A 26703-nucleotide genomic window follows, 5' to 3' on the forward strand; every position below is an offset into this window, starting at 1 on the left:
GCCCAACAACAAATTGGCCAAAAAAAAAGCATAAAAAATGCTAAATCACGGTAAAATCATGTGAGCAAAAAATGCAATGCAGAAACTACCAAAAGCAAACTGCATAGGTGTGAACCGAGCCTAAAGGCTTTTAAAGTGTCTCCTATGGATAATATAATGTACGTAGTTTGTTGCTGTTACACGGGCGTGCACATTTTTAAAGTGTGACATGTTTGGTATCTATTTAGTTGGTGTAACATCATCTTTTATATTTTACCAAACAATTGGGTATTATATTGTGGTTTTGTGCGTTAACCACTTGCCAACCGTCCACAGTATATATGCGTCATTACTTTGACATTAACCACTTAAAGTGGTTGTAAGCCCACTAACAAAAGCAAAAAACCTGCAAGACAAAGGCATAATGAGCTAGTATGCATAGCATGCTAGCTAATTACGAAATACTTACCTTAGATCGAGAGCCCCCGCAGAGGTCCTTGTACACTGTTCCGGCCAGCAACATTGCTCCCGGAGTTATTTCCGGGTATTGCGGGCTCCGACGCTGTGATTCGCCAGAGCCGCGATTACGTCACTCCCGGGCAGGCACGCAGGAGCCCGCCGGTAAAGGCACACTAGCTGAAGCAACGGCACCAATGACGTCGGCACATGCTGATACAGGGGATATCTCCTAAAACGTGTTTAGGAGATATCCAGGGTAGCTACAGGTAAGCCTTATAGGATTACCTGTTGTAAAGGGTTTACAACCACTTTAACCACCTCAATACAGTGCACTTGCACCCCCTTCCTGCCCAAGCCAATTTTAAGCTTTCAGCGCTGTCGCCAAAATAATTTTTATCATTTTGTTCCCACAAATAGAGCTTTCTTTTGGTGGTATTTGATCACCTCTGGGGTTTTTATTTTTTGCTAAACAAATAAAAAAAGACCTAAAATTTTGAAAAAAGAAAAGTTTTTTTTCTTTTGTTTGTGTTTATAAAATTTTGTAAATAAGTGAGTTTTCTACTTTACTGATGGGTACTGATAAGGCGGCACTGATGAGGTGGCACCAATGAGGTGGCACTGATGGGCACTGACGATGGGCACTGGTAGGTGGCACTGATGGGTCGCACTGAAAGGCTGCACTGATGGGTACTTATGGGTGGCACTGATGGGCGGCACTGCTGGGCACTGATATGCGCCACTGATGGATGGCATTGATAGGCATCACTGATGGCACTGGCATGCATTTGGGATGGGCACTGATTGGCAGCTGCCTAGGCACTGGTTGGCATTTCCCTGGTGGTCTAGGGTGGCATACCTGGTGGTCCAGGGTGGTGCCAATCCCTGGTGGTGCTTTTGGCATCCTGGTGGTCCTGGGCGGGCATCCGAGGCTGGGCTGCGCTGATAAACAATCAGCACAGACCCCCCCCCCATCAGGAGAGCAGCCGATCGGCTCTCCTTTACTCGCGTCTGCCAGACGCGAGTGAGGAAAAGCCGATCAACGGCTCTTCCTGTTTACATCGTGATCAGCCGTGATTGGACATGGCTGATCACGTGGTAAAGAGCCTCCGTCAGAGGCTCTTTACTGAGATCGGTGTAGTGATGTGTCTGACTGACACACCGCACCACCGATCTCTGCGATGCGTGCCCCAGCGGTCGTTCTGGGAGGAAGTCATATGACGCCCGCCCAGAACGAGCTGCGCCGCCTGGCTGTCATTTGACGGCGGCTGGCGGGCGCGAGGCGGTTAAGGACTGGGCCTGTTTTTCAGACTCTGTGTTTACAAGTTAAAATCATTTTTTTTTTGCTAGGAAATTACTTAGAACTCCCAAACATTTTATATATTTTTTTCTTACACCCTAGAGAATAAAATGACTCTCTTTGCAATACTTTCTGTCACAACGTATTTGCGCAGCAGTCTTTGGAAAAAAATACACTTTTTTTTTTAATTACAAAAATAAGACAACAGTAAAGTTAGCCCAATTTTTTTTTATAGTGTGAAAGATAATCTTACGCTGAGTAAATTGATACCCAACTTGTCATGCTGTAAAATCGCACTAGCTCTTGCCATAGCGACAAACTTTTACCCTTAAAAATTTCCATAGGCATCATTTAAAAATTTCTACAGGTTACCAGTTTTGAGTTGCAGAGGAGGTCTAGGGCTAGAATTATTGCTCTCACTGATTGCGGCGATGCCTCACAAGTGTGGTTTGAACACCGTTTTCATATGCCGGCGCTACTCACGTATGCGTTTGCTTCTGCGTGCGAGCTCGTCGGGACGGGGCGCTATAAATTTATTTTGACACTCCTTTTTTAAAAAAATAAATACATTTTTGGGTCACTTTTATTCCTTATACAAGGAATATAAACATCCCTTGTAATAGAAAAAAAGCATGACAGGACCTCTTAAATATGAGATCTGGGATCAAAAAGACCTCAGATATCATATTTACACTAAAATGCAATAAAAAAAATAATAAAAAACCCTCCTTTTAAGAGCATTGGGCGGAAGTTTGGCATCGCTTCTGCCAGTCAATGCTATGGAGCCATGTTGGGGCCATGTTCCCCTCGCTTGGCAGCCAGCCTGTGAGGGGAGAGGACACAATTGTCTCCACCACCATCGGCGGCTCTGGTAAGCGCCGGAGACCACCGGAGCACGGCGGGATGGGGGCCCTCTCCCGCCCCCGATAAAAGTGATCTCCCAGCGAATACACTGCAGAGACCACTTTTATTTGAAAGCGGACCGCTAGCTGAAGAAAAGAATACCGAGGTTGTGGCAGCTAGCTGCTGCCATAACAATGATATTCTTCTTTAAAGTGCTGACGTATAACAACAGCGGGTGGTCTGCAAGTGGTTAGCTGCAATAACCCCTGGTATCATTTTTACTGTGGGCAATGCGGCTTCGGATCAAAGTGGTCCCGCTGATGCATTCACTTTTAGGCCTGATGCACACTTGAGGCTTTTACAGCTGCTGTTTTTGCTTTAGGCGTTTTTTCTGCAGCCAGTAACTCCCCAGCATATTATCCTATGTGTCCATGCTTTTGTCAGCATTTTTTGGCAGAGGCGTTTTCTGGCTGGAAAACCCCCCAGAACTAGTGGGTTTTGAGGGGAGATTTTCAGCTGAAAAAACACTCTAAATCTGAAAAAACTTGAAGCCTCTGAAAAACGTGGCTATTCTGCATGTATCAGCGTTTTTGAGTCATAAGCTTTAGTGGGAGTATACGTTTGCTAAAAAAAAAAAAAAAAAAAAACTACAAAACGCAAACGCTAAAAAAACTCCCACTGCAAAAACGTTGCAAAACTCCTTATACAGCTACAGCTAACTCTACTGGTGTTTTTTTAATAATGTCCAGTGAGGCCTTAGAGGTGCACCCTCTCCCGTCGCTTCCCGGTTGTTTCAATCCGATGTCGAGTGAGAACAAGATGGCCCCCCCACTCGTCTCTATGCCCTTGGAGAACTGGCATGACCTCTAACACCCCTTCCGGTTCTTGGGCATAAAGAAATGTTTTTTTTATTTTTTTGATTATTAACGTAAAAATTACAAAAAAAAATTTGCATTTTTTTTTTTTTTTTGCACAAATACTGTGTCACATAAAATATTGCAACGATCGCCTTTTTATTCTCTAGGGTCTCTGCTGGAAAAAAAAATATAATGTTTGGGGGTTCGAGGTAATTTTCTAGCAAAAAATACTAATTTTAAACTTTGTAAACAAAAAGTTCCAGAAAAGGCCTGGTCAGCAACTGGTTCATTAACCACACTAACCCCCTCCCCCGGGTGGATGCCTACAGTTACAAGCATCATCCTGGTATTATTTTTTTTTTTCAGCCAGCCATTCCCTTTTATGTAAAAGCTATCTAGGCTAATTAGATGCTGACCCCCTCCCCGGGTGGATGTCTACAGTTACGGGCATCATCCTGATTAGATGCTGGATTGCTTTTACAGACCACCGGCGCCTCTCTCGGCTCTTCCGTGTGACTGGGGAGCCCGAAATCTGATCTGGTGGTGCCGCTGGGTTATCATATAAGCTGGTCATGGACCACACAGTCTCCAGCCATCTCTATGGTCCTGGCAGATGTAAAAATTGCCATTTTTTTTTGTTCTGGAAATCATAAGATTAATGATTTTCTTTATTTTTTTTTTAATCTATTCAGGGATAGAGAGAGATCCATGAAGAGGACCTGTCATGCCAAAAAATGTTTGCATTTTTTGTGATTGCAATAAAAGAGACAATTTAAAATAAATTAAAATTTTAAAGCGCCCCCGTGCTCACATGCAGCAGCCAAGGCATATGTAGGTTGCACACACATATCTAAACTGTGTTCGCACGTGAGGTATCACCGTGAATGTTTTAGTGAGAGAAATAATTCTAGTGCTAGACCTCCTCTGTAACTCCTGTAAACATTTTTTAAAGCACCGCTTATGGAGATTTTTAAGTACCAGAGTTTGTCGGCATCCCACGAGTGTACACAATTTTTAAAGCAGAGCGTGTTGGGTATCTAGTTACTCACCATAACATCATCTTTTACATTTCACAAGAAAATTGGGTTCTGTATTGTGTTTTGTTTTTGCATTAAAATATATTAAATTAATTTTTTTCCAAAAACATTGTTTGAAAAATCGCTGCGCAAATACCGTGTGACATAAAAATTGCAACGCCCACATTTTATTCTCTAGAGCCTCTCCTTAAAAAAATATATATTTAATGTTTGGGGGTTCAAAGTAATTTTCTAGCAAAAAAATACAGATTTTTAGAAGCATGTGAGAAGTGTCAGAAAAATGCCTGGTCTTCAAGTGGTTAAAAATGCCAGCTGTTTATGTGAAATACTTAGAAATCTAGTTTCTTAATAGCTGTGGAATGCTTGTAAGTTGCATCTGGTTTGTGGTATTGATCAGAAGACTTTGTTCAACATTGTGGTCTTTATGCTTTGACATCCAGGTAGAAGAACTATGTACATTGGGTTTCCAAAACCGCGATAATGTGGTTGCTGCCCTTTTTGAAACTGCTGGGGATGTTGGAAGAGCACTCTGTACACTACAAAAAACACTTTTAGAGCCCTTTCTTCAGCGTGTGTGGGAAGACACAGAAGTTCCCTTGCAGCTGGATTCAAAAGATAAGCAGGTATGTATGTTGTTTAACTTAAACTTGTCTTCCATACCTGAGTTGATCACTGTGACATCAGGCTGCCAAGGCTTTATGCCACAATCATGGAAAGGCTGTAGTCTCTTAAAGTTGTTCTAAAGTTTTTTTATTTTTTTTTTTTTTTACCTTTAATGCAATGTTTCAGAGTTCTTTTCTTGATCTAGCGCTGTGTGCAGCAGTGCTGGTCTTTCACCCAGCTCTCAAAGGAAGGATTGATAGCAGTGAGAACCATTGGCTGTCGATCAAATCCAGTGAGGAGGGGGTGGGACGGTGGCGCGCTGTGTCTGTCTATGGATGCACACAGCTCGACTTTGGAACATGCCATCACAGCACATGACCTGTTATGGGGGCACGTTCAGGAGAGAGGGAGCAGAGAGCACTGGTGTGGGACTCAAGAAGAGGAGGTGCAGACCTCCTCCTTTTTTTTTTTTTTTTTTTTTTTCATTCTAGGTTAAAGAATTCCAGTCTTTACTATCACTATAACTATAATTTTGTAACTTTATAATATGTTAATAAAAGGCCCCTACCACATGGGGCATATTTTGTTCCGATCAGAAGGGGTTTAGCTCACAGATCCCCTGCTGATTGGAGCAGAGCAGGCTGATGACACATCCGTGTCCGCTCAATTTCTGCAGAGTGGGCATGGCTAGAGCCTACTGTGCTCTATGGGTGGCTGGGAGTAAATACACGCCACTGTCCATTTGCACCTGACTATCCTCCAATCCACTACGCTTGAACATAAGAGAATGAATCCCATTGCTTTTTTTTTGTTTTGTTTTTTTAGCAAACCTGGAGGTAGGCGGGTGTAAAGGGACACAAGTCTGTCCATAGGGATAAATAAACCTTCTGATTAGGTCCGCCTGAAAAACTGAGAAGCAGACTCGATTGGAATGGCTGTGTGAAAGGGGCCGAAAAGGGTGTAGTTGTAACAGTTTGTGATCCCATAGGCACTTCTACGAAGATTGCTTGCAGAACATTCTCTACACAGTTGGGGCCGCGCTGAACTGGCTTTGTCGCTGCTTCAGGAGGGTGAAGGACGCTTTAGCCTACAGGATGTTGTTGAGGCGGTAAGAGAATCTCAGGACCGTGATTTCATCAAGAGGATGCTAACTCAGGAGTGTGCAGTCTGCGGATGGGAGCTTCCCCGCAACAAGGTGAATTCTCCAACTTTTCATGCAATGCAGCTTTCAGCTGTCATTTCCTTGGTGGTGATAGCTATAATATATATAGTGAATATTATAATGCACGTAAAGCAAATTTCCCTTTTTGGACAATGCAGTTGACAGCTGCATATAAATTGCTACAAAATGTAGTGCTTCACTTTTACACATTGTTGTATAGTAGAACCAGACATGGGGGTAAGTCACACATGTGCAAGTCACAAGCAAGTCTCAAGTCTTAACCTTCAAGTCATAAGCAAGTCCCAAGTTACTGTGGCGAAAAGCAAGCAAGTCAAGTCGAGTCCCTGCTAGAAGTCAAGCAAGTCAAGTCAAGTCATTTATTTTGGTCAAGTCACAAATTAAGTCAAAATACTGATCTACCCCATTTCCATCCTTAAAATTAGTTAAAAGTCAGTTTTCAGGAAAGGTTTTGTTTCATTTTCAACATTAACAAAACTGCTTAGTGCTTTTTTCTTGGCATATTTTGCCTAGGCCAAGACACAGCACTGGTGGTGCCAAGTCATTGCAAGTCATTGCAAGTCAAATAGCCCAAGTCAAAGTCAAGTCGCAAGTCATTAGTGGCAAGTCAAAGTCAAGTCGAGTCATTTATTTAATTTTGTCAAGCAAGTCACAAGCCCTCAAACAGGTGACTCGAGTCCGACTTGAGTCAAGTCATGTGACTCGAGTCCCCCACCTCTGAGTAGAACATCTAACAGGAAGCATTGCAGACTTCCTGTATGGATAAAAGCATCCGCACCACAATTATCTAGAGAGATAACTGGCTCTGTTTATCAAGTTACTGTATCTAGCTTGTGGTGATTGTTATCTAAAAAGGAAGAACAGATAGTGTTGTCCAAACTTTAAAGCGTTTGTAAACCCCTGCATATTCATAATATGCTAGTATGCATCACTTTTATGTCAATATTACATTGTATATCCCTGTATGTTGTGGTGGTTTAGGTGCCTATCTAATAGTTTTTTGAAATTATCTATGCTCCCTGCTGAAACCATAGCTTGTGGAAAAGAATTCCACATTCTTTCCGCTCTTACCGTAAAGAACCCTCTATGTTGTTTCCGGTTAAATCGCTTTTCCTCTAATTTTAGTGAATGGCCGAGAGTCTTTTTAAATGCCCTTTCACAGAAAAGTTTTATCCCAATTGTGGGGTCACCAGTACAGTATTTGTACATTGAAATCATATACCCTCAGAAGCGTCTCTTCTCCAGAGAGAATAAGTTCAGTGCTTGTAATCTTTCCTCATAACTAAGATACTCCAGTTCCTTTACTAGTTTTGTTGCCCTTCTCTGTACTCTCTCCATTTCCAGCACATCCTTTCTGAGGTCTGGAGCCAAGAACTGGACGGCATACTCCATGTGCGGCCGGACCAGAGTCTTGTAGAGTGGGAGAATTGTCGTTTTATCTCTGGAGTTAATTAATGCATGCCATTATTCTATTGGCTTTGCTTGCAGCAGCTTGGCATTGCATGCGGTTGCTGAGCCTGTCATCTACTAGGACCCCCAGGTCATTTTCCATTCTAGATTCCCTCAGAGGTTCTCCCCCTAGTGAGTAGATTGCATTCATGTTTTTGCCACCTAAATGCATTATTTTACATTTTTCCACATTAAACCTCATTTGCCATGTAATTGTTCACCCCATTAATTTGTTCAGATCTTCTTGAAAGGTTTCCACATCCTGCGGAGAAGCTATTGCCCTGCTCAGCTTAGTATCGTCTGCAAATACTGAGATTGAGCTGTTTATCCCATCCTCTAGGTCGTTTATTAATAAATTAAATAGGATTGGCCCCAGGACAGAACCCTGAGGGACCTCACTTTCCACATTGGACTATTCTAAGTACTTCCCTTTTTCACTACCCTCTGAACTCGCCCTTGTAACCAGTTTTCAATCCAGGTACTCACCCTTTGGTCCATGCTGACAGACCTTAGCTTGTAAAGTAAACATTTGCGGGGAACTGTATCAAATGCCTTTGCAAAATCTAGATACAGTACTAACTTGGTTTGCGGGCATAATTCGTTCCAGAAGCATGCTTGTAATCCAAAGCACTCTTATATCAAAGCATATTTTCCCATAAGAAATAACGGAAACTCAGATAATTTGTTCCACAACCATTTATTCATATAAAAATGAGCAAAAGCTCATATTAATACTGTACAGTACTGTAGTAGGAATACTGTACTGTACCTCTGTTTTGAGGAAAAAAAAGAATCGCAGTTTTAATGTAAAAAAAAATTATTACACTCACAATGTTAAGGAGACTGATGCTCATCCATGTAATGCCGCTGTGTATATTACAGTAAAGCCACTGGTGTACAGTGCTATATATGGCTGAGGTTCGGGGGCGATAGTGGCTCCCATCGCTTCCTAGAGAACTCGGAGACACTCGGGAACTGTTTATCACTTCCGGGTGCTCTGAACACACGTTACGCCCGCCCCATCAAGCTGGGAGTGTCTCTGGGTGTCTCCGACAGCTTTACTGTACATACACACAGCGGCTTTACATGGATTAACACCAGACGCCTTAACATTGTGAGTTTAATGCTTTTGTTTTTACAGTAAAACTACTGCTCATAAATCAAGGCAGCGCTTGTATAGCAAGACAAAAAAAAAAAAAGATACTCGTCTTTCAAAATGCTCGTATACCGCGTTACTCGTAAACCGAGGTATTACTTACACTAAGTCTACGGGTCTTCGTTTTGGGCAGCTCACCTTCTCATAGAAGGTTAGTGGATTTGTTTGGCAAGAATGATTTTTCATGAATCCGTGCTGATTACTGCTAATGATACTGTTTTCATTACTAAAATCTTGTACGTAAATCTTGTACATGGTCCCTTATCTTCCCTTCAAAGAGCTTGCACTTGCACTATTGATGTTGGGCTAACTGGTCTGTAGTTCCCAGGGATATATCTTTTTTTTTTAAAGATTGATGCTGCATTGGCTTTTCTCCAGTCAGCTGGTACCATACCAGTCAGTAGACTGTAAAAATTAGGAACAACGGTCTGGCAATTACTATGCATATTAAACGACAGTGCGGTGGCTTTACGGAGACTGGAGAGGCCAGAATCTGGAGCAGCTGTACATAGTAACCAGTCAACTTCTTTCTTTCATTTTCAAAGCTTAATTGAACAAGCTGACGTTAGAAGCTCCTTGGTTACTATGCACAGCTGCTCCAGATTGTTTGCTCCCACTTTAGTAAATCCCGACCCTGACCACCCCCCCCCCCAAGGTTGTTTTTCAAATTGCATATACTTTTTACAGCTGCTGTGCTAGTTACACACTGTAATTTTCTGGCAGCTACCTTCAACCAGCTTTGTAATTCAGAAATTACCGAACAAATCAATACAATCTACCACTAACTAGGGCTGAAACAATTAATCGATAATGAAAATCGTTGTCAACGATTTTCATTTCGATTAGTTGGCCCGCACCTTCCTCCCTGTCCATCCGTTAAAATCCTTCTCCTTTGTACTGGGTGCCACCGTATGTGATCAGGCCCATCATTGGTGTTCCCGGGAGGAATGGTGCCCCATCATTGGTGTTCCTGGGAGAAATAGTGCCCCATCATTGGTGTTCCCGGGTGGAATAGTACCCCATCATTGGTGTTCCCAGGTGGAATAGTACCCCATCATTGGTGTTCCCGGGTGGAATAGTACCCATCATTGGTGTTCCCGGGTGAAATGGTGCCCCATCATTGGTGTTCCTGGGAGGAATAGTGCCCCATCATTGGTGTTCCTAGGAGGAATAGTACCCCGTCATTGGTGTTCCCAGGAGGAATAGTGCCCCATTATTGGTGTTCCCAGGAGGAATAGTACCCCATCATTGGTGTTTTATTCTGCAGTTTGAGTGTAACACTCAGTTTTTTCATTACTTTTAAATAAACGGAAAAATGGCATATTACATTTTTTTAAATGATTTTATCCGATTAATTGAACAAATAATCGGCCGATTAATTGATTATGAAAATAATCTTTAGTTGCAGCCCTACCGCTAACTATTCTATTGAAATGTGTAACCATCAGATCTGTTGGTTTATAGGTTAACTTCATCTAATCAGTAACATTTGCAATTGAAACTGATATTACCTGATGATTGCCCTATAGATGAATTAATATATTACAACTTCTCTTTTACAAAGGCTTTTATTAACAAACAGCATAGTCATACCAAGCCAACTGACTAAGACAAAAATCCAATATATAATGCAATAATCAAATGATCCACAGTATGAAAGTGAAGTACAGGTGTTTCTAAAGGTTAGAATATAATTGTCAATAGTAACAAAAATAAAGGATGCATAACCTCAAAACCTGTGAGGAGATGTACTAAGCTACTGAGCTACAGTGTGTTGTCTGCCACTGAAATGGAGGAGAGTCAGTGAACTGAAGTATACAAAGGAGTATAAGGCAAATAAGACCTCCCTGGTAGAATAAGAGCAGGCTAAAGATGCAGGAAAAAAAGAGAATGCGAGAAAAAAAGAGTAGAAGAAAGAAAAGAAGAGAGAGAAAGTGGTCTCAGAGGACAATGTACCTAAAAGTATCATGGTGTCAGTAATGTATGGTCAAAGCATGAAGGATGAGCATAGGATATCCAGGGTTGCCAAACTTGCAGAAACTGATCATGGGAATCGGACAGTATAGATCTTCGTTTCTCACTGATCATAACATCATAACATTGTTCATGCGATGTTTCACTGCTTCAAAACTGAGAGGCCTTCGCTATAGTGAACTTAGTTGCAATAAAGAGGTGCGTTGCCAGTTTGCATTCTGCCCCTAATAATGAGTCTATAGGTTTAAAAAGGAGGGTTTTGCAAGGTTTCCTCTTCACACCTGAGTGAAGTAATGTTCGTAATATCATGTAAACCCAGATCTATAGTCTAGACGCTATAGGGGCAGTACCATCAGATTTGGGCCATGGACCCCGGCTGGGAACACCCGCTGAAGTAGGCTGATGGATATTGGGGAACTATATGGGCCAGCCGAACTGGTGTGTCGTACCAGTGGTATTATACCTTTAGTGGTAAAGACCTAAGGATCTTCTAAATAAAATGATGAAGCTTAAGGTAGCAGAAATGTTCTCACAGCGGTATCTCATGCGACAATTGGAGTGCATTGAACGTCATGATTCTAGTTGGGGTGTGCTGGGAATGAACATCCGAGACCTCGTATTGATATATTACAACTCCTAATGGTCTAGTTGCTGTTTAGTTGTAAGCCTGAGTGGCCTCTATTTTCTATGAAAAGGTACAGTGACCACATCTGGCTGTCTTTTTACCCTTCTGCTTTATTCCATAGATGCGCTCTCTCACTTCATGTGAGTGTTGTATCTGCCCTGACTGCTTTCGGATGCACTTTACAGTTGCAGTAAAGGAGAAACACATCAGAGACATGGTGTGTCCAGCATGTGAGGAGCCTGAAATTAGCGATGAGGGTGAACTCCTGCATTATTTCTCTACATTGGATATCTTGGTAAGTTTAAGCAAAAGGCTGTTCTTATGTGACAGCATATCTAGAGCCACTGAGCAATTTTACTGAGTGTTTTACTCTCCAGGTGTAGAAGATGCACAGAACAAAAGTGATAGGCAGAAGGATAAAATTAATCCGGTCATAAAGCTGCATGTAGGATGCTATATCTTGAATTTATTACTTTTTTTTTTTTTTTTACAGTATCTCACAAGTGAGTACACCCCTCACATTTTTGTAAATATTTTATTAAATGTTTTCATGTGAAAACACTGAAGAAATGACACTTTGCTACAATGTAAAGTAGTGAGTGTACAGCTTGTATAACTGTGTAAATTTGCTGTCCCCTCAAAATAACTCAACACACAGTCATTAATGTCTAAACCACTGGCAACAAAAGTGAGTACACCCCTAAGTCAAAATGTCCAAATTGGGCCCAATTAGCCATTTTCCCTCCCCGGTGCCATGCAACTCGTTCATGTTACAAAGTCTCAGGTGTGAATGAGGAGCAGGTGTGTTAAATTTGGTGTTATCGCGCTCTCTCTCTCATACTGGTCACTGGAAGTTCAACATGATACCTCATGGCAAAGAACTCTCTGAGGATCTGAAAAAAAAGAATTGTTGCTCTACATAAAGATGGCCTAGGCTATAAGAAGATTGCCAAGACCCTGAAACTAAGCTGAAGCATGGTGGTCAAGACCATACAGCAGTTTAACAGGACAGGTTCCACTCAGAACAGGCCTCGCCATGGTCAACCAAAATAGTTGAGTGCAGGTGCTCAGCGTCATATCCAGTTGTTGTCTTTGTGAAATGGATGTATCAGTGCTGCCAGCATTGCTGCAGAGGTTGAAGGGGTGGGGGGTCAGCCTGTCAGTGCTCGGACCATACGCCGCACACTGCGTCAAATTGATCTGCATGGCTGATGTCCCAGAAGGAAGCCTCTTCTAAAGATGCACAAAAAATCCCACAAACAGTTTGCTGAAGACAAGCCGACTAAGGGCATGGATTACTGGAACCATGTCCTGTGGTCTGATGAGACCACGATAAACTTATATGGTTCAGATGGTGTCAAGCGTGTGTGGCGGCAACCAGGTGAGGAATACAAAGAGGAGTGTGTCTTGCCTACAGTCAAGCATGGTGGTGGGAGTGTCATAGTCTGGGGCTGCATGAGTGCTGCCGGCACTGGGGAGCTACAGTTCATTGAGGGAACCATGAATGCCAACATGTACTGTGATATTCTGAAACAGAGCATTATCCCTTCCCATTACATTGCAGCAAAGTGTCATTTCATTAGTGTTGTCGCATGAAAAGATATAATAAAATATTTACAAAAATGTGAGGGGTGTACTCACTTGTGTGAGATACTGTAGGTTGCAAGCACATTTCATGACAGTTTACATAAAATCAGATTAACACAGCTCACCACAGTTCTGTAACATGATGATAAAATCTAAAATAAGCATTGCTTCCAATTCACCTAATTATTTTTAGTCCTCTTAGAGCCATTCACCTTTACTCATATTAATTTGAATGTGCATTGGCACATTGTCCCAATATTTTTGTTGAATTAAAGTGAATATAAAGCCAAAACATTTCTTTTTCATTTTGGATAGAGTAAAGAAGGGTTAAAACCCTTGTCAAGCTGGTATCCTGCTGGGGAGATTTTCTTCCCTTTCTGTACTGGAAATGCAATAGGAAATAAAAGTTCATCTTCTCTAAGGGGAGGGGATTCTCATCTTAAGCTGGCCACAGATTCCTCCATCCACAAAAACGAGGTGGATGGAGAAATCCACCCACGCCAGGACATTGTATTCTGATAGCGGGATTCTCCGCTGTAAGAATACACTGATCAACAGCTGCAGACACTAATCGAGAGAGGTTTTCAAGTTTGTTCGACAGAAGTTGATCTAATGATCAATTTCTGTCAAATATGGATGGCCACACACAGATCAAAATTCATCCGGTCCGTGCTACAGAGTAGCTGTCCCTATTAGAAGATTTACCCTTTCTTTTCACCCTTTCTTTTCTCTTGTGATAATTCAAGAAAATGTAATTTTCCCGTACTTTCTATTCCCTTAACAATAGACACTAGGACAAACAGAGGGGTGAAGTAATAAAAACTTGATGGAATATAACTGACAGAAGAGCTAACCTTTCCCTACTCTGTCCAAACCTAAACATGTATTGTATTTACATACACACTTTATTGCATTGTAAATATGTGCATAGGTTTTGTCATTTTTGTTTTTAAATTGAATTGTCCTATATTCTTCCGTAATGGCTCAGTTTATTGTTTTTCCATCTGCTGTCATAGATGTTCATTAAAATAAATGTAACCCCTTCACCTTGTAAAACAAATCAACCAAAACCTTTGTGTGTGGATATAAAAAAAATATATACGTACTGTCTTTTTTCCCTTTTTTATAAGTAATCACCTAACTTCTGTTGTCAGCTGCATAAAAAGCTAAGGAAGGAGAAACATGGGGGGAGGGGGCGTGTCAGTATATGTCTGATCATTGGAGGAAGGAGAGCAGGATAAGTTCCTAGCATAGCTAGAGAACTGACCACGCTGTGATCTCCTGCTTAGTGTGGTCAGTTTTCAATGCGTAAGCAGAGGGACTGACAGGAAGATCAGGGTTTTCACACAAAGAGAACAGGATACTTCCTCATACAAGTACAGCCCTGGCCAAAACTTTTGAGAATGACACAAATATTAATTTTCACAAAGTCTGCTGCTTCAGAGTTTTTAGATATTTTCGTCAGATGTTACTATGGTATACTGAAGTATAAATACAAGCATTTCATATGTGTCAAAGGCTTTTATTCACAATTACATTAAGTTTATGCAAAGAGACAATATTTTCAGTGTTGACCCTTCTTTTTCAAGACCTCTGCAATTCACCCTGGCATGCTGTTAATCAACTTCTGGGCCACATCCTGACTGATGGCAGCCCATTCTTTCCTAATCAACGCTTGGAGTTTGTCAGAATCTGTTGGTTATTTTTGTTCACCGTCCTATTGAGGATTAACCACAAGTTCTCAATGGGATTAAGATTAAGGTCTGGGGAGTTTCCTGGCCATGGACCCCAAATTTCGATGTTTTGTTCCCCAAGCCACTTGGTTATCACATTTCCCATATCGCAAGGTGCTCCATCATGCTGGAAAAGGCATTGTTCGTCATCAAACTGTTCTTGGATGGTTGGGAGAAGTTGCTCTCGGAATATGTTTTTGTATCATTCTTTATTCATGGCTGTGTTCTTAAGCAAAATTGTGAGTAAGCCCACTCCCTTAGCTGAGAAACAACCCCACACATGAATGGTCTCAGGATGCTTTACTGTTGGCATGACACAGGACTGATAGTAGCGCTCACCTTTTCTTCTCCGGACAAGGTTTTTTTCCGGTTGCCCCAAACAATCGGGATTTATCAGGAAAATGACTTTACCCCAGACCTCAGCAGTTTAATATGTACCTTTTGCAGAATATCAGTCTGTCCCTGATGTATTTTCCTGGAGAGAAGAGGCTTCTTTGCTGCCCTTTTTGACACCTGGCCATCCTCCAAAAGTCTTTGCCTCACTGTACGTGCAGATGAGCTCACACCTGCCTGCTGCCATTTCTGAGCAAGCTCTGCACTGGTGGTGCCCCGATCCCACAGCTGAATCAACTGTAGGAGACGGTCCTGGCCTTTGCTGGACTTGGGTGCCCTGAAGCTTTCTTCACAACAATTGAACCTTTCTCTTTGGAGTTCTTGATCCGATAAATGGTTGATGTAGGCGCAATCTTAAAAGCAGCAATATCCTTGCCTGTGCAAAAGCACCTTGCAGGTAACCATGGTTAACAGAGGAAGAACAATGATTTCAAGCATCACTCTCCTTTTTAAAGCTTCCAGTCTGTTATTCTAACTCGGTCAGCATTACAGAGTGATTTCCAGCTTTGTCCTCGTCAACACTGACACCTGTGTTAAAGAGAGAATCACTGACATGATATCAGGTCCTTTTGTGGCAGGGCTTAAATGCAATGTAAATGTTTTTTTTGGGGGGGATTAAGTTCATTTCTTTATCGTACATCACGAGACACAGAGCCACAGTAATAACTGTATGGGGTATGTGGCACCTTCAGGTGATGGACACTGGCACACCCTAAACAGGAACTTCAATGCCCCATATAACCCCTCCCCTTACCGGGAGTACCTTAGTTTTTTTCGCCAGTGTCTTAGGTGTTGGTCACGAGTAAAGATGTGCTGTGCTGAGCTCCGCTGGAATATTCTTTACTGGGGCACACTATGCAACCGGATCCATTCAAAATGTTTTTTCCAGGCCGAATTGAATGGTACCTGGGCCTCGTGCCCGAAGAAACGAGGTTTTACCTGTAACGCTGCTCTTTTTAGAGCTGGACCCCGGGATCTAGTATTTGTTTTTTTTCAGCCATATTCTTGGCGGGGTGCTTTTTACAGGCCCATGGCTGTGGATCCCCCGATTAAAAAGGGGGCCCCAGTCCCTGAAGGTTTTCCAATGGAGCCCATGTGAGAGGTGAAGATTAGGTCTGTTACCACAGAACCCTGCAGCTGGATAAGGTGAGGGAGATTCCTAAGGAATTTTTCTAATTCTTGTGCGTTTTCTCCTTTAAAGTAAATGTTGCTATGCCTATAGTCGCCACCGGTGGCTGTCAAGAGCACGTACCTGTTCCATGCTTGTCAGTCTTGCCTCTGTGTCTCAAGCAGCACGCTTCCTCCAGCCCAGGCTCCAGGTAAAGTCATGGGAAAGGGGGGTTTTCTTCTCCTAGGTATGTCCCCCCACCTGGATAGCTTTCCTCCAGGCAGAGGGAGCATAACATTAGATGCCGGTGTGCCGCGCCGCTCCCGCCGCCATTACGGCGGTTCCCTTCGGCAGCTCTCATCCACCCCAGTCCTCCCCCATGCGGTTTGGTTTGGATCGGAGCCCGCTCACACGGGAAAAAGCTCTATTTTAAAATAGATGAGGTAGGGGGCGCGAAGGGTGGTCGGAGGATAGGCGCGGGACTTAGCGGCATTGGCGCCATTTAACATCCACAACGCGGGCTGAATAGCTATAAAATGCGCCTTTTTCAGGTGCATACAGCTAGGAGGGACACAGAGCGGATGGGTAACATGTGAGTGGGTGACACAGGCATTCCCAGGCACATTTACTTTAAGCATCAGGCTGATCTTAATAGCAGCGGCAGTTGCTGGACTATTGCTTAGCAGTGGGTGCATTTTTTTTGGTGGTACCTCTGCGTTTGTGCTCAGCACTATGACTAGAGGAGGTAGTTCAAATGCCACAAAGACCAAGGACACAAAGGGGTTGCCCTCAGGTCCTAGGGATCTTCCCTCTGCAACACCATCCTGTACTAAGGAGGCTGGTCAGAGTGAGTCATCAGGGGCTGCAATTGCTTCCCACACTTAAGCCCCTGTCTATATAACTGAGCAGGGTTTCTCCTCAGCTATGAGTGGTTTAGAGGAAAGATTAGTGGCTTTAATCACGTCTTTACAGAGTGGAAGAAAACGCATTAGGTCCCCTTCTACCACCCAGGATCCCCAAACTGAGGAACTGTGGAATGGGCAAGATGAATCCCCCTCAGGGGACCGTGAACAGGCTGATGATTCCTATTCCAAGGAATCAAGTGGAGAAGGACCTTCTTCAGCTTCACACGCTGAGACGTTGCTGGTGCATTCTCTTACTGAAATGGTCCGCGCCACATTTAAGCTACCCTTAACGGAGTCGGTTGAAGAGCCCACTTCCTGTTTGGGTTCACTAAATCCTCCGCAAGCCTTGCGTGCCTTTCCTGTCTATTCATTACTAGAAAAGCTTATGTATTCTGAGTGGAATCACCCAGATAAGCACTTTTTTCCTCCTAAAAAGTTTTCAACACTTTATCCTATGGAGGAAAAATTTACTAAGATGTGGAGTATACCAGCAATTGACGCTGCTATATAATGTGAATAAAAGTTTGACTTGTCCGGTTGACAATGCGCAAATGCTTTGGGATCCAACTGATAAAAAAAATTAGAATTCCTGTTAAACATTTTCTCCCTGGCAGGTTCAGTGGCTCAACCTGCAGTGGCGGCAATTGGGGTATGTCAGTCCTTGAGAGACCATTTGAAACAGGTACTCAAGGTGTTCCCTGAACAGCAGGCCAGGGAATTAGCTGACCTGCCAGCAGCTTTGTGCTTTGCAATTGACGCAATCAGAGATTCTATTCTTCAAACCTCTCGCCTTACACTTGGGTTTTTACATATGTGTAGAATCTTATGGTTAAAAAGTTGGTCAGCCGAAGCGCCATACAAAAAGCCCCTGGCTGTTTGGGGAGGATTTGGACAAATATATCCAAAAAATATCAAGAGGGAAAAGTACCCTTTTACCAGTTAAGAAAAAGAGTAAACGTCCCTCATTTAAACTGGCTTTTTCTCCAGTGCCAGGGGCATCAGCCTCCAGGCAGTCACGACGGCCTCCACCGTCAGGTTCAAGAGGTAAACCTCAGGGTCAACCCCAGGGACAAAAAAAATCCTGGGGGAGGAAACCCGCAAGACAGAATGCTAAAGCATTATGAAGGGGCGCCCCCACTCGCTCGAGTGGGGGGAAGACTTCTGCAGTTCTCAAAGGTCTGGCAGGAAGAGTTTTGGGACAGATGGGTGGTCTCCACAATAGCTCTAGGTTACAAACTAGAGTTCTGAGAATTCCCGTCTCCTCACTTCCTCAGGTCAAATGTCCCCAAAGATCCAGAGAAAAAGGAGTCTCTCTTTCTAGCGTTAGACCGACTTTTGTCACAAAAGGTCATCTTGGTTCCTGTGGAAGAGCAGGGGTCAGGGTTCTATTCAAACCTTTTCATGGTACCAAAACCAAATGGGGATGTCAGGCCCATTCTAGTTCTCAAAGATCTACACTGCTTCCTGAGGAATCGCTCTTTTCGCATGGAATCAATCCGATCAGTAGTCTCCATCATACAAGGGGGAGAGCTTCTGGCATCAATCAACATCAAGGATGCATACCTGCATGTACCTATTTTCCCCGCTCACCAGAAGTACAGTATCTGCGTTTTGAAGTAGAAGGACTTCATTTTCAGATTGTAGCCTTGCCTTTCGGTCTAGCTACTGCACCTCGGGTGTTTACAAAACTTCTGGCCCTTCCCCTGGCCAGATTAAGGACTCAAGGTATAACAATAATAGCATACCTGTACGACCTGCTCTTAATAGACCTGTCGGTAGACCACTTGGACCAAAGCGTGGTCACCACAGTCAACTACCTGGAATACCTAGGTTGGGTCATCAACCTAGAGAATTCTTCTTTAAAGCCAGTGAGAAGATTAGAGTACTTGGGTTTGATCATAGAAACAGCCCAGAAGAAGGTGTTTTTACCCCAGGCGAAGATCAGCGCCATAAGAGAGCTGGTCCAAGGGGTCAGGGCACTAGTTTTTCCAATGCGTTTGTCGCCAAAAGTGCGCCAGAGCCTCAGTTGGATTATTTCCGAGAATCTGCAGAAGGGGAAATCCTTCTTACCGGTTACCTGGAAGGTGGTAACAACAGATGCCAGCCTTTCAGGTTGGGGAACAGTCCTGGAAGAAGCGTCTGTTCAAGGGAAATGGTCCAGAACCGAAAGGACCTTGCCCACCAACATTCTAGAAATTCGAGCAGCGCGTCTAGCCCAAAGGGCCTGGATATTCAGGTTGCAGAATTCTCCTGTCAGGATTCAATCCGACAATGCCACAGCAGTGGCTTATATCAATCACCAAGGGGGCACCAGCCGTCAGGCAGCCCAGGGAGAGGTAAACCATATCGTAACCTGGGCATAAAAATATGTGCCGTGCATTTCGGCAATCTTCACTCCAGGGGTAAAGAACTGGCAGGCAGATTAAGTTGCCAGCAGTAGTTCCCGGGGGAATGGTCCCTTCACCCCAACATTTTCCCGGCTATATGCCTAACATGGGGCATCCCGGATGTAGATCTGTTTGCGTCCAAGTTCAACAACAAAGTCGACAACTTTTTGTCAAGAACAAGGGATTCACTCGCATGTGGAACAGATGCGTTGGTGACCCCGTGGGATCAGTTCTCACTAATTTATGCATTTGCTCCTATTCTGCTGCTACCTCCATTTCTTCGCAGGATCAAGCAGGAAAGGAAGTCGGTAGTTCTTGTGGCCCCAGCGTGGCCCAGAAGATCTTGGTATGCAGAAATAGTAAAGATGGTGGTAAGGGCCCCATGGCCCCTACCACCACATCCAGACCTGCTATCGCAGGGACCAGTGTTCCATCCTACTTTAAAAGTGCTAAATTTAACGGTTTGGCTATTGAAACCCACATTCTAAGGAATGGTGGGCTTTCAGGCTCAGTGATGCCTACCTTGATTAATGCAAGGAAGCCAGCTTCCAGAGTCCTTTATTAGAGTCTGGAAGGCATATGTTTCTTGGTGTGAATCCAGGAGTTGTCCATCTAGGAAGTATGTCATGGGTAAAATTCTTGCCTTTCTGCAAATGGGGCTAGAAATGAAACTGGCCTTGAGTACTGTCAAGGGCCAGGTCTCGGCCTTATCAGTATTGTTTCAGCGTCCGCTTGCTTCGCATTCTTTGATCCAAAGCTTTATACAGGGGGTAACGCGGCTTAATCCACCGGTTAGGGCACCCCTGAACCCTTGGGATTTGAATTTAGTTCTGTCAGCATTACAGAACCAGCCTTTTGAGCCGATACGACATATTCCTTTGATCCTTTTGACAAGGAAGCTAGTTTTTCTGGTAGCCATATCTTCTGCAAGAAGGGTATCAGAGTTGGTGGCTCTTTCTTGTAAAGAGCCATATTTAATCGTTCACAAGGATAGAGTAGTATTGTGTCCGCATCCTAGCTTTCTGCCAAAGATGGTTTCAGGTTTTCACCTAAACCAGGATATTGTTTTACCTTCATTTTTTCCAGAACCCTGTTCTAAGGAAGAAAAGTCACTATACTCTTTGGATGTAGTGGGAGCAGTCAAGATCTATTTGAAGGCAACTGCTCAGATTCGAAAAACAGATGTTTTGTTCGTGTTGCCTGAAGGTCCTAGGAAAGGACAGGGAGCATTGAAATCCACTATTGCCAAATGGATTTGGCAGGTAATTATTCAAGCTTATGGCTTGAAGAAGAAGGTTCCACCTTTTCAGGTCAAACGCACTCCACCAGGGCTGTTAGTGCTTCGTGGGCAGTGCATCACCAAGCCTCCATGGCTCAAATCTGCAAGGCCGCAACCTGGTCTTCAGTCCATACATTCACCAGATTCTATCAGGTGGATGTAAGAAGCCATAAGGATATTGGCCTTTACGCGCAGTGTGCTGCAGGCAGCAGTATAGGTCCTCAGGTCTGATTGCACCCTACTTTTGTTTGTGTCCCCTCCCCTCAGGTGGCATTGCTCTGGGACATCCCATACAGTTATTACTGTGGCACTGTGTTCCGTGATGTACGATAAAGAAAATAGGATTTTTATACAGCTTACCTGTAAAATCCTTTTCTTGGAGTACATCACGGGACAAAGAGACCCCTCCCCTCTTTCTGGTTACATGTATATTGCTTTGCTACAAAACTGAGTTACTCCCAGTAAGGGGAGGGGTTATATGGGTAACTTCCTGTTTAGGGTGTGCCAGTGTCCATCACCTGAAGGTGCCACATAACCCATAGTTATTACTGTGGCTCTGTGTCCCGTAATGTACTGCAAGAAAAGGATTTTACAGGTAAGCTGTTATAAAAATCCTATTTTTCATGGCAAAGAGGGACTTTGCAATTAATTGCAATTCATCTGCTCACTCTTCATAACATTCTGGAGTATATGCAAATTGCCATCATAAAAACTGAGGTGGCAGACTTTGTGAAAATTAATATTTGTGTCATTCTCAAAACTTTTGGCCAGGGCTGTATGTAGTAAATATCAGGAATATGAAATGTTGGGTTACATATTCTTTAACTCCCTCACACTGCAGTCTGTATATTATCGTTCCTTGACATCAGGAATACATGAGTATATATTATCCTCTATGTAAACCAGCAGCTGACACTTCTTGCAGACGTTGGTTCTCAATCTCAGCTACAGTCAGGTTCTCTGCTGTCAAACCAGCCAAGCTGGTTCCATAGAATGTGATGACCTATGTCAGGTTGGCTCTGACAGAGTGATCACATGCAGTTTGAAGACTCCGTTGACAAAAAAGAAAGACTTTGGCCTGCAGATGAATGCTGTCAATATGACCTGGGCATCTAGGTATCAGTGACTTTTGATCACCAAAGGGACAAGTTACTGTACATAATGTATTTGGATGTTCCATGGTGTAGACTCTGGTTGAGTGAAACTGATGTGGTTTGCTGAAAGATTTGGAGATTCTGGAGAAGTACTTTCATGGTGTCTTCTGTTGTTTATCTTAGTTACGGGATACTCTGGATGTAGATGCATACGATTTGTTCCACAAAAAGCTGACAGAGCGAACCCTGATGAAAGATCCAAAGTTCCTCTGGTGCACTCATGTGAGTATTTGCTGAATAACTGCTTTAATAAAGACTTAACTGATGGGCATTAGGTTTTTTTTTTTTAACCACTTCAGCCACCATAACATACCTGTATGTCACCAGGTGGAAGGTGTTATACCGGGATGATGGCTGCAGCTCTTGTTTTCTTTCTTTCTTTTCTTTTTTTTTTTTTTTTTTTTAAATCATGTTTCATTAAGGTTTTACGATACAAAAATGTAAAAGTAATATAGTATACATTTTGCCTGGTCAAATACATTATAGTATAAATAGCAGATAAACAATAGAGCACAGTCATCAAACCAGCCAATGTAATGACAGTAGCAAGGTTTCTCAAAAGTATTATGGCACCCACATGAGAAAAAAAAACAATGAAAGACACATATCCTAAAAAAAAAAAAAAAAAAAAAAAAAAAAGTAATGAAAGTACGCGAAGGATAAATTGGGGGCTGCAGCTCTTCAAACCAGCGATGCTTTGTAATGTAAAAGCACTCCTAGCAGCTAATTAGCCATTGGATCACTTTTACAGGCAGCGGAAGGGGGTCCCTCCCTTCACCTTTCTGAGCTCTCCCGTCCCATCGGAGAGCCCGGGACTGAAGCCAGATGACTCTAGAGATGACTGAGGACTGGAACATCATGATCATCTCTATGGTTTAAGAAAGCAGAAGTAACGAGTAGTTTATCACTTCCGGTTTTGGTCCAATGTAAACAGGCCTGTAAAAGTATCAGATCAAATCGATCTTGATTGTTACTGGTATACGATAACTGGGTATCATGTTATCCCTATGATTGATCAATTGATCATAGCGATCACATAACACTGTAAACAACCTGTCATGAATAGCTTTCCATCCATGAACGGCTTGCTTACTGTTGTGATCGGCCCAAAGGAAAGGGCTACCTGTACCATGTGATTAGCTTAGCCAATCACAGATCACAACCATAAGCAAGCTGTTCATGAATTGTTAACCCATTCATGACAGTCAAAATTATTGCTTATAATGTGATAATCACTGTATAAGCAATAACAGTGTTAAAAAAACAAAAACCTGATCACCCACCCAGAGTAATACAGTGGTGACACTGAGTTACTCTGATGACAGGATGTAAAAAAAGAAACAGATATTTAAAAAAATTGAATAATAACTTTTTTTTTTTTTTTTTTACATGCTGTCACCAGTCTGTATCCCTGATTACTGCCACACCAGTCATATGATGACACTGTACTCCACCGGTGACAGTATGTTAAAAAAAAAAAAAAAAAAAAAAAAAGCACCATGTCTTTTACCAAATGCCTCAGACTGTCTACTTTCCAAAAAGGGATCATTTGGGGGGTATTTGTACTGTCCTGGCATTTTGGGACCTTAAGAAAAGAGGTGGCTCTCAGTACATCCGGATTGATCAATTTTCAAATATATATACCATAGTTTGTAGACGCTATAACTTTCACACAAACCAATTAATATACACTTATTGGGATTGTTTTTTTTACCAAACACATGTAGCAGAATACATTTTGGACTAAATTTATGAAAAAATATTTTTTTTGTTTTGTTTTTTTGTTTTGGATATGTTCTTTAACAGAAAGTAGAAAATATTGCTTTGTGTTTTTTTTTCAACATTGTTGTGTGTGGTTTTTTTTACATAATAAAAAAACCCAGTGATTATCTAATACCACCAAAAGAAAGCTCTATTTTTGTGAAAAAATTAAATAAATTGCGTACAGTGTTGCATGACCGTGCAATGTCCAGTTAAAGTAGCACAGTGCTGAATAGCAAAAATTTCCTCGTCGTAAAGGAGGTAAAACCTTCCGGCGCTCAAGTGGTTAACTTCATGGTAATTGAGGGCCAGATGTTTACATCAGATTGCTTACAAACTATGGAACAAGAATTCATCTATTATAATCAGAAATCCCAAAAGTTATAACCAAACAAGTCCATACTGATAATACTTGTGTGTTTTTCGGCAGTAAAATGTTTGTTTTGCTGAGAAAAAAAAGTAATTCATGTATGAAAAATAACATATTGGGATCCTTTGAGACATACTGAGATCATTGTTTTTAGAAATTCTTGCATATTTTTTTATTTAGACATGTTAGGACGGCCTGGTGAAGCTAATGGTAAATGTGCAAACAAACATTATTTTTTTACTTTTGCTCAGCAGCTGCAGATTTTCTCTTCATCCTTATTAACCACTTAAGGACTGGAAGGATTTACCCCCTTAATGACCAGGCCATTTTTTTGCGAAATGGCACTGCGTCGCTTTAACTGACAATTGCGCGATCGTGCAACGTTGTAACCACACAAAATTGATGTAATTTTTTCCCCACAAATAGAGCTTTCTTTTGGTGGTATTTGATCACCTCTGTAGATTTTATTTTTTGCGCTATAAACCAAAAAAATATATATATTTTTTGCTATAATAAATATCCAAAAACAAAAAATTTAAAAAAAAAACAAATTTCTTCATCAGTTTAGGCCAATATGTATTCTTCTACATATTTTTGGTAAAAAAAATCGCAATAAGCGTATAGTGATTGGTTTGCGCAAAAGTTATAGCGTCTACAAAATAGGGGATAGATTTATGGGTGTTTTTTTTTTTTTTTTAACTAGTAATGGCAGTGATCAGCGATTTTTAGCGGGACTGCAAAATTGCGGCGGACAGATCGGACACTTTTGACACTTTTTTTGGGGGGACTGGTGATGTTATTACAGTAATCAGAGCTAAAAATAGCTACTGATCACTGTATAAATAGCACTGGCAGGGAAGGGGTTAAGTGTTCCCTGGGAGTTGTTTCTAACTGGGAGAAGTGGACTGGCTGCGATTACAGAGAGATCGCTGTTCCTGATCACTAGGAACAGACGATCTCACACCACTCTCCTGTCAGAACATGGGATCTGCTTTGTTCAGAGAGCCGTTCTGCCTCTCTGAAGTGCGATTGCGGGTGGCCGCCGGACATCGCAGCCTGCTGGACCCGCGCATCGGCTCCCCCGCTGCGCAGCGGGCGCACGTGCCCACAGTGACTTGTGCACTAAACTATGTATGGGTACGTCGTTTCGCTCAGTAGGGCTGCCCTACCGCAGTATATATGCGGTGGGCGGTCATTAAGTGGTTAAAGTGGACATTTCAATACCTTTACAAGTCTGCATAAATTCCTGACATGCCACAATATACAGCGACGGTATCCTGTTTCCGAAAATCTCCTCCACAATCATTGGTCTGCAAACCAGTGACTTTGCCTAGGTTGAGATGATGCCATCAATCTGCTTCAAGCAGGAGGAACAATTTCCTCATTCCCCTTTAGTTTGTATCAAGTCACAAGGTGTAAAGCTGCAACAGGGGGCACATCTGTGTCAGACATTTATGAACACATAGGTACCAGGTTTTACATGAATTTGTCAACTCTGAACCATTTCGATTCAGGGAGCAGATGCTGAACCTGTATGATGCCTAAAGAAAAAAGGCTCCATCCTCCTATAGAGAAAACACAATAATGCATGGTCGAGGCATACTGTGAACTTTGCAAGAGGTAATACATACCTAGAAGTGTTATGCTCACACAATATCTACACGTGCATCCATTTTAAGGAAATATATATAAATCTTGGTCCATTTAAAATAAAACAGTACAATTATTGTTCTATTTATTCCAAGTTGTTGTGCTGAGCTAAGTAAGTAAACTGCTATTTTTCTATTTCAGTGCTCATTTGGATTCATTTATGAACGAGATCAACTAGATGTCAAATGTCCTCAGTGTAAATGTAGTTTCTGCAGGAACTGCAAGAGACTAGTAAGTGCTTCAAATGCATGGGAAGATGGACTATAAGATGTCACTGTTGCAGGTCCAAGCTACTTTCTCACTGGTTAAGCCCTTCCCACCCAGACCCAGCAACCGTTTAAACTGGATTATAATGTCAGGGGTGGGGGAGGGCAGGAATTTGTACCATTGCATGACCACTGTGATTGGCTGTCACATGATCGAAAGTCAACTTTGCCGCAAACTCCCTGTAACTTTGTTATGCAGATAGTTGCAGCATTGTTAAAGCTGGAGGTAAAGAAGCAAAATATTGCTTTCCAACTGGATCACTTTTTAAGGAGGTGGTGGACACCACTGCAAGTGTTTAATAAGCCATTTTAAAGCAGAACTCCAGCCCAAAACCTGAATAGCTCATTAAAAGATAAAATAAAAAGCAGCATTTGGTGTGATAACCATCCTGACTTCAGGGCTGTTTCACACAGTAATTCATTTTTGACACTAGATAATCGAACTCTACTGGGTTAAATAATGTCCAGCATCACCTAGACCACTTTCACTAAACCCAGGCTGTCATAGACTTGGCCCCTGGTGGGATGTTAACAAGCAGTCTGGGCTCAGATTATTTCTACACTGCATGGTGCTAACACCTCATTACCTAGACATCATGAAGTGCAGCAGTAAGGACCACCATAGGAAAAGAGGAAGGACCTGTGATGCCC

At 42.4% G+C, this 26703-nt stretch overlaps 1 protein-coding gene across 1 annotated transcript in view; it reads left to right on the forward strand.

The window, feature by feature from the left end:
* Positions 1–26703, forward strand: part of RNF31 (ring finger protein 31) — an 86229-nt gene that overhangs the window by 38181 nt on the left and 21345 nt on the right. The window contains exons 11-15 of the mRNA XM_073632763.1: positions 4913–5095; positions 6064–6270; positions 11581–11754; positions 22129–22227; positions 25928–26017. Coding sequence (XP_073488864.1) covers positions 4913–5095; positions 6064–6270; positions 11581–11754; positions 22129–22227; positions 25928–26017 — 753 coding nt within the window. The remainder of the gene's footprint in view (positions 1–4912; positions 5096–6063; positions 6271–11580; positions 11755–22128; positions 22228–25927; positions 26018–26703) is intronic.

This window comes from Aquarana catesbeiana, linkage group LG01 (assembly GCF_042186555.1).
Source record: "Aquarana catesbeiana isolate 2022-GZ linkage group LG01, ASM4218655v1, whole genome shotgun sequence".
NCBI classification, from domain to species: domain Eukaryota; kingdom Metazoa; phylum Chordata; class Amphibia; order Anura; family Ranidae; genus Aquarana; species Aquarana catesbeiana.